At 39.9% G+C, this 8,889-nt stretch overlaps 1 protein-coding gene across 1 annotated transcript; it reads left to right on the top strand.

Moving 5' to 3' along the window:
* Nucleotides 1-5,661: 5,661 nt before the first annotated feature.
* LOC122044102 lies at nt 5,662-8,136 on the top strand. The gene is made up of 4 exons (XM_042604643.1): nt 5,662-5,992; nt 6,101-6,336; nt 6,412-6,882; nt 8,023-8,136. Exons 1-4 carry the CDS (start codon nt 5,662-5,664, stop codon nt 8,134-8,136), a joined length of 1,152 nt encoding a protein of 383 aa, XP_042460577.1.
* The last annotated feature ends 753 nt before the right edge of the window (nt 8,137-8,889 follow it).

The following is an 8,889-nucleotide window of genomic DNA, read 5'->3' as shown; positions in this document are numbered from 1 at the left end:
ATGTGGTTTACTTGGGAGGAAGATAGTCTTGTTGCCTCTTATTTATAGGTAGAGAGATGGATGGTCGTAGCCAGTAGTCAGTAGTCGCAAAGGAAGATTTTGACAATGCCCTGCAACTTGGACTTGGACTTGTTGGTCAACTGTTTTAATTTTGATATGAAACTTCCTACCAGCCACTCCCGTTGACTGGGACATTAATGCTTCGTCATGTCCGTTGACTTCGTTGTTGACAAAATGATCAACCATGAAGGCAGCATCGATCTTGTGCATGTTGCTGGTTGCAGTATTAAGACATCAAGCGTATATGGCAGTATTAAGAGGATTTAAGCTTTTTAAATTAGTTACCACATGGAAAAAAAAAAAAAGGTAAAGGTTAAAATTACTGACTAAAAGTTTTCTTTCAACCTAAATTAATACGTGTCACATAGTGTCAGAGAGTCATTCCTGCAAGACCCCTCCAATATTTATAAGTGACATGGATAATAAAATAACAAGACAGAGATTTATAAGTGTTCAGGATAAGAATATAATGAAGATTATCGCAAAGTGTGGGGACATTTTTCTTTATTAATCTTATTAATCTTCAATCAATATCAATTTGTGGGGATAACGACGCTCCAACAATTTCAAAGTACTTATGATTCAAGTCTTAATTATGATGTATTGTAGGATAATTTCATTTAGTGAGATAAAAAATTTAAGACGCTCGTTACGTTGCTAGGCGATGGGATGTTTATGTTTTTAGATTTATCCTCAGACTGATGAAAAAGTTTTGTGAAGTTCGATTTGTGATCGTGGAGAGACCACATGAGAATAGTGACCCATATCTTCTTGTGACATGTTGAGCTCGACCAAAAGAACTTGACTCAGTAACTCAAAATGACTCAGTGACTCGGACTAACTCAACTTGATGGCTTGCCAGCTCGGAGTGACTCGGCTTGATCGATGACTTGGCTCAAAGTGACTCAACAACGTAGAGTGGGTCGACTCGGGCTAACTTATCCGGGTGACTTGGTAGAGTGATTCGACCCAGAGGTGAGTCGACTCATAAGGTTTCAGCCAGTCAAGTTGACTCAATCTGATGACTCGGCCAAGCTAAATTGGAGGCGGATAGAGATATCAAACGGTATCAAGTTTAGTATTTGATTTGATGAGAGATTATTTATATTTATTTAATATAGATAAGTTGGATTAAATGAATAAGTTTGAACAATCCTAATTAAATTTAAATATTTATGTATTTAACTCGCCAATATTCATCCGTGAATTGTTGCTCTGTGTATAATGAGTTGGCAAAAGTTACTATAGATACGCTCGACATCGAGAGTTGAATTATCCAACAGCATACTTTCGGACGCATGTAGTGCTCAAAAACCTAGTGTAATGGATCACTAGGCTATGAGTTGACTCATTTACCGGATTTACTAGGTGGATGGAATGTAACATCGAACCGATGAGTTACTTGTTGATAATCTTTCATGGACAATATAAGCAAACAAAAATTATAAATTATATATATTAATCAACAAAACCCTTATCAAATTTATAAATAAATAAATAAATAAATCCAACCAACAATCTTGTAATATCGTGTTCAGCAATTAACCAACAAACTTTTTTTAAAAAAAATAAAAGTTACATCAAAGAGCTCTAATATAGTGCTCCTTAATATCTAAACGAAGCTCGAAACAAATTTAAATAAACTTAGCTAACAAGAAAGAAACCAAGCCAAATTGAACAGCTGTTTAAATGATTAGATTCGAAGTATATATCTATTGTAAACCGACTTTAGGTTTACTGTATTCTATATAATTTCTACCTATGTGAAATGAAATCCCTGGTCAAAGAAAAACCTAAAAACTAAAACTTAAGTTTCGATGGGGTCAAAGCTTGTCACCTTCAAAACAAGTTGATGTCATAGAAAGAAGACCAACAAAATGTCAACATTTTGAATGTTAACATTTATGAATTATTCAACATTTTTACTCTCTTTGCAGGAATTACTTATGGCATATAAATAAATGTAAACAAAATAGAGGTCTCCAATCAGTGTATATTTGACTTGATATAAATAATTGTATATATAAAACTCAACATTTTGAATGTTAACATTTATGAATTATTCAACATTTTTACTCTCTTTGCAGGAATTACTTATGGCATATAAATAAATGTAAACAAAATAGAGGTCTCCAATCAGTGTATATTTGACTTGATATAAATAATTGTATATATAAAACTCAAGATTATAAAAGTATATCTCACTTCTTATTTTAATTGTTTTAAATTTTGGATTTCTAGATATTCAAACGATGATATCAATTACCCTACGAAAGAGGGCACAAAGTCATCTCTTTTGACATCTCGAATTTCAAGTCAGAATTGAAATCCATCCCTGTCCCTTTTCAATTTTTTCTTCTTTTTTTTTTAAACTATATTTATGAATAATGATGATGCTCGAGATTAGGTTTTTGATAGGCTCCAAGTCACCTGTTAACGGTAGAGAAAAGTAATAGCGATAGAGGGACTAAGAAGAAGAATCGTAACTTGAATCACTATTAAGGCCCGTCTGACTTTAGAAAAGTCAAAGGTCTCTTGATTTAGCATTTGACTTGAATGCCTTATCAACAATGACCTCTGATCGTATTGCTCTGGTTACATCAACAATCTTGAATTTCTTGATCTATCGTTTGACTCTGATAACCCCTACTATGGATTGCCTCACGAAAATGGTCCTAGATCATATTACTCTTGTTTTATTTTATTAATTTTAATTATAACTATTTTTTTCTATAGGAGGAAGCATCAGGAGCCACATAGCAGATGAGGGACTCGATAATGTAAGATCGAATTCCATGTTAGAGGAGAAGATGAATAATGTTACGAATTTTATGAGTAAATAATAATTAAAAAAATTGAATCAATAGAGTAATAAAAAGGAAATAAAATTTACTTAAAATAAAATAATATAAGTACCAAAAGATTTAACTAACAATTGAGTAGGTATACAATTGATCAATCAAATCAAAAATATAAATACACATAATAATTATAAAAATATGATTCTTATTTCTAATTTATCATTTTCAGAAAGCCTTTGGAGATGAGAAAACTTTATAAAAAAAAAAAAAAAAATCTAAAACGTTAAGTACAAATACAATCAATATGTCAATACAAAGAAATGAAAATGTTACTTGAATATCGCTGATAAAAAATGAGGCGCAAGTTGTAACGTGTTGCAGTATAGAAGACGAGAAAGTACTTAGAGCACAAGAACAAAAGTGATTTATGTGAAGATGAGTCATTTTCAAGTTCTGCCTCGAAGCCCTTTATATAGTCCTTCTCTAGTCGCCTGAAGCCTCCCCGGTCGTCAGGATTGGTGTTGACGTGACTGCAACTTTTATCTGTTAGATAACGTTAACGAAACTCTCTCGTAGATTGAAAATCCTCCAATCTCTTAGAGAGGGGTCAACCCTGATCTTGACTCGACTCGCTCAGATTGTTGATAACGTCATCTTCTAGTTGCTTGAAGCTGCTTCGGTCGCCCGTATCCTTCTGTCACCCTGACTCGATACGGTTGCTTGGACCCTCCAAATTTTCTTGTCGAGAGTTATCACTAGTCAATCACTATGGACTCCCTCCGGTTGCCTAAAACCGTTGAACCTTGCTTCCCTGCAGTGATTACACATAATAACTAGGATAGAAATATTGGTGTAATCTTCCTCGAGTCAAGGTTGACCAAGTTGATAATGTGCGTAAATATTATGATAGTTTATGCATGTTTCTTATGCACATTCACTTGCTTTATACGTACATATTCTCTGTATGATCGCCTCTTTTATCATGTACTCATCATATATACTCTTTTATTCGGATATCTGCTCTTTGTTTGGTTTTGTGTTGACAGGGACAACTTTCAGAGCAAAAACAGCGATTGTCGACGCACCGAAACAAGCCAGAGAACATGACCGTGCAATCTTGCACGGCCATGCGGCCAAACAGGAGAAGGAAAGTGCACAGTCGTGCAACCTTGCACGACCGTGCGACCAACCCAGAGGCAGATCAGTACATGGCCGTGCATACTTGCACGACCGTGCCCCCCATGACCGAACCCAAGCAGTACACGGCCGTGCAATCCTGCACGGCCGTGTCCCCAGTGCCGAGCCCTAGGTTCACACGACCGTACTAATTGGCACGGCCGTGCAGCGCAGCAAGAGACAAGAAAGGGCACGGTCGTACCATCCTTACACGGTCGTGCCACCGCAGCCGCGCCCTAACCTATAAAAGGGTTTTAACCCTTTTCCTCAAGGGGGGAGAGTCGGGGAAGCGAGCCGTCAGGGAGAGAATCGACTTGGTGTCGTTCTACGCCGTCCAGGACATCCGTCCAGCGATCCTTCATCACCACATCAACTCCAGAAGCAAAGGATTGGATCCGAAGATCACACGTCATCATTGGATAAACATCTTTTCTCTCTCTCTTCTTGTTTGAGAATTGTATGCTTAATATTATGTCTTCGGATTTTTCTCTGACATCTCTGGAGTAGAATCTTTGTTCTAGGATGAGGGAGTAGTTGTAGATTGGTTTGATGTAAGACTCATACTTTTGCCTCAATTTCATTGGATGATTTCATGTGCTTTGTTTCGATTACTCGATCTCTATATTGTGTTAATTGATTGTGTAGGAATTGCCTATCTCAAAGAGAGAATATCCTATATCGTACACCCGAGGGGCTCTAGTGACAGGGGTAACCCGTTCACGGACATCTAGGGTACTTCCTTGAAAGGAGAGACAACTCCTCCACAAGGAAGTAAGAGACCAAACTAAGCTCCTTATCTCTATCCTTAGCGACATCAATTAGAGTAGTGTCCTTGTGATCTACCGAGGCACCCTAGTGACAGGGGTTAATCGTAACAGGATTTCATAGGGATCTTCTTTATTTGGTACCTAAGAATAGATACTTCAGCTTTCGGCGAATGCATGTTGATGGACAATGAGTAAAGGAAAGAATGTGATACATCAATACCATCACAATGAAACCGAACTCCTAGAACTCGTCATAACCAAGTAAATTACTCTCTCTTCACTAGTTCTCGTTTCCGCTTCTTATTCCCTTTTCTTTAGATAACTCACAACCATCAATACTTTAGCTAATATTAGGTGAACCATTGCTAATGCTTATAACCAGTCCTCGTGGGATCAATAATCTTATTACTGACGATGACTCCATGCACTTGCAGAAGCGTAACAAGTTTTTAGCGTTGTTGCCGGGGACTGCGTCTATAACATTAGCAAGAATCAATTAGATTAGACTAGACTTAGTTTTTTTTCCTTTATTTTTATTTTTTTCTAACATTCTGCATTTTAGAGATAAATAATTCTATTTTTATTTTTCTTTATTTTCTACATTTTATTCCATATCTTATTTTTGCATGCGTAGAGCAAATCTTTCAGGACAACTTCTACCGTTCGATCCAGAGATTGATAGGACTTTCCTGAGAAGAAGAAACCTACAGAAAACATTTTAGGCAGCACAAGAATCTTCAGAGATGACTGACAAACTATTGAAGGATCATGCATCACCTTATGCACGAGGGGTTCGGTCTAGCACTCGACCGCCAATCGAAGCCAACAATTTTGAAATCAAGCCTGCAGTGATCCACATGGTTCAGCAGAATCAATTCGGAGGAGGACCGCACGATGATCCAAACCATCGCTTAGAGCTTTCCTACGATATATGTGGTACTATGAAAGTGAATAGAGTTCCTCCAGAATCAGTGAGATTGCTTCTTTTCAGATTTTCCTTGAAAGACAGAGCCAAGCAGTGGCTAAATTCTCTTCCAGCAAACAGCATATCATCTTGGGAGCAGTGTGAGCAGAAATTTCTGGACAAGTTCTACCCACCAAGCAAAACTGCCCACATGAGGAACTTGATCACTAGCTTCAAACAGATAGACTCAGAATCATTATTTGAAGCCTGGGACAGATTCAAAAGTATGTTGAGGTAGTGCCCCATTATGACCTTGAGAAATGGTTGGTTCTACACACCTTCTACAATGGAATCAACTATCACATGCACTAAGGTATCCCTCGACTCTGCAGCAGGAGGAGCACTAATGAACAAGAGTCTTGATGAAGCCGAAGAGATCATAGAGAATATGGCACAGAACCATCATCAGTGGGCAACTGAAAGATCTGGTGATTCTTTCTCAGGGAATCTAATAAAGGTGTTAGAAAAATTCGACGTAGATACAGTCACACTCATGTCTGCAAAACTGGACGCTCTGACCAAGAAGTTTAAGGTCATGGGGAACAACAACAACATGGCCAATGCAATAGTTTGTGTTTGTGAAACTTGTGGAAGTACGGATCATGCTCAAGATACTTGCCCCCTAGGGCCAATACAAGCACAGATAAACCAACTTGGGCAGTACAATGCGATAGTCAGCTACAACCAAAGGCAAAACAATCCGTACTCCAATACATACAACCCAGGACGGAGGAATCACCCGAATTTCTCATACCGAAATAATCAGGACCAAGGGCCAACAAAACAAAACTATCAACCTGGACAACAGATCTACTCACCTGGACAGCAGAGCTACTCATCTGGACAACAGACTTATCAACAACAGCAACCTTCACAATTATCCAGAATTGAAAAGATGCTAGAGGAAGCTCTCTCAGAGCAAAAAGAGATGAAGAATGAGATTAAGCTGTTGACTCAAAGAATGGAAAATTCTGAGAAACACCAAAAGATGCAAGACAACCAGATAGCTCAGATAGCCCAATCCTTCTCAAGAGGACAGGGAACATTTCCAAGAAAGCCAAATATAAACCCAGTGGAACACTGCAACCGTATCGAGCTGAGGAGCGGACGAACTGTGGGAGACCCCCAAATCATTACTTAGAAAGGACCTGACTCAGAGGAAGAGCTCTCTCCCCTAATGCCCAATCAGATCCAGAACAAGGATAGAGAGGAGGTCACCAAGAAAGTTGAAGGGACTCTTCAAATTCCCCCACAAAGTCAGACGATTCCTTTCCCTCAAAAACTGATAACATCCTAAAAGGATGAAGAATTCAACCGATTCCTAAAGAAGATTAAGAAAATTTGCGTAGAAGTACCACTGATAGACGCATTGCACCAAATGCTGAAGTTCATAAAGTTCTTAAAGGGGATTTTATCCAACAGGAGGCAAAAGGGCGACTTCGAGACCGTAGCATTAACAGAGAATTATAGCGCTCTACTTATGACAAATATTCCACCAAAACTTCAAGACCTAGGGAGTTTTTCCATACCTTGCAAAATTAGTTCTGAACTCATACAGAGAGCTTTCTACGACTTGGGAGCCAGCGTTAGCCTACTTCCGTACTCTTTATGTAAGAAGTTGGGACTCCAGAACATTAAACTGACTACTATGGCACTGCAGTTAGCCGACCATTCATGTAGATACCCAATGAGAATAGTGGAAGACGTGACAGTAGAAGTGGGTGGATGTATCATTCCCATAGATTTCATTATCCTGGATATGGAGGAGGATCCCAAGATACTAATAATCCTTGGAAGACCATTTCTTTCCATAGCTGGAGCCCTCATTGATGTGAAAAGTCACAAGTTATCCTTGGAGATTGGCAAAGAAAGGATTGAATTTGATTTATCAGATTCCTCTGTCTGCGACCCCTCTTCTCAGGGAAATTCGAGCAAGATGAACATACACAAAGTCGAGGAGTGTAGTTTCCAAGAGAGATCTCCTCCAGCAAGCAATAAGAAGTACATTTGTCCTGCACGAGCGAAACCAAAGGTGTAGATTGGAGCATTAACCTTAGGAGGAGAGCCGTGCTTCCACGGATTTAGTCCACATTAACTGAAACGGGGTCGAGCTAAAGACCTAAAATAAGTGCTTCTTGGGAGACAACCCAAGGGTTTTCATTTTAGTTTATCATTCCGTTTATCATTTTATTTCTTTAGTAAGTTCGAGTCGAGTACTTTTATTATTTCTTTATTTTTGGGTATTCGTTTTCAGGATATGCAGAGCCTCCACGAGCTAGCCGTGAGTATTTCATGGGTGTGGGGGCATCAGAGAAACCAAAATGGCGAAAGGCGAGTCACCGTGAGCTTAAAGGAGTCAGCCATGTGACCCTACACGGTCGTGCGAAGCCAACAGAAGGACGAAGGCCACGGGCCGTTCAACCTTGCATGGTCGTGTGGCCTATGCAGAGAAGAGAAGAACACGGGCCGTGCCAATTGGCACGGCCGTGCGAGACTGCTAGAGAGGGAGAAGACTCAGGTCGTGCCAATTGGCACGACCGTGCGACATATGCAGAGAAGAAGGAGAAATTGGCCGTGCCAATTGGCACGGTCGTTCAACTTTGGCCGAGGGGAGAAAAGAGGAGGTTGTGCCAATCGGCATGGCCGTGCAGAACCCACCTAAGACACAGCCGTGCCCCAACCCGTGTGTGCCGCTTACTCCTCGAAAGCCCTAATTTCCATTTCCTTATCTCCCAAAATGTCTTCTCCTCCCCATTACACCTCATCAAACCCTAATTCCCACCTCTAGAGCTCATTTTTGCTTAGATCTACATCTAGATCTAACACTTCTTCAAGCCACAAATCCGGAAAGAGAGAAGCAACTTCCATATTTTCCCCTTCTTTTCCTCCTCTCCCATCCTCAAGACTAGACCCGACCCCGGGCCGGGTCTGGCTCGGACCCGGCCCGGGCCCGTAACCAGGTCGAACCGGAACCGGCCCGGCAAGTTGCTGGGCCGGTTCTGGTTCATTGATTGTAAAATCGGCGAACCGCCGGTTAACCGGCGGTTCAGCCGCAAAATTTTTTTTTTTTTAAACAGCTTGAACCGCCGGTTAACCGGCAGTTCATAGCCATTGGAACCGC

Source organism: Zingiber officinale, chromosome 2A, assembly GCF_018446385.1.
Source record: "Zingiber officinale cultivar Zhangliang chromosome 2A, Zo_v1.1, whole genome shotgun sequence".
In the NCBI taxonomy this organism is placed as follows: domain Eukaryota; kingdom Viridiplantae; phylum Streptophyta; class Magnoliopsida; order Zingiberales; family Zingiberaceae; genus Zingiber; species Zingiber officinale.
The sequence above is the reverse complement of the archived record's forward strand: the minus strand, read 5'-3'. Positions and strand labels throughout refer to the sequence as shown.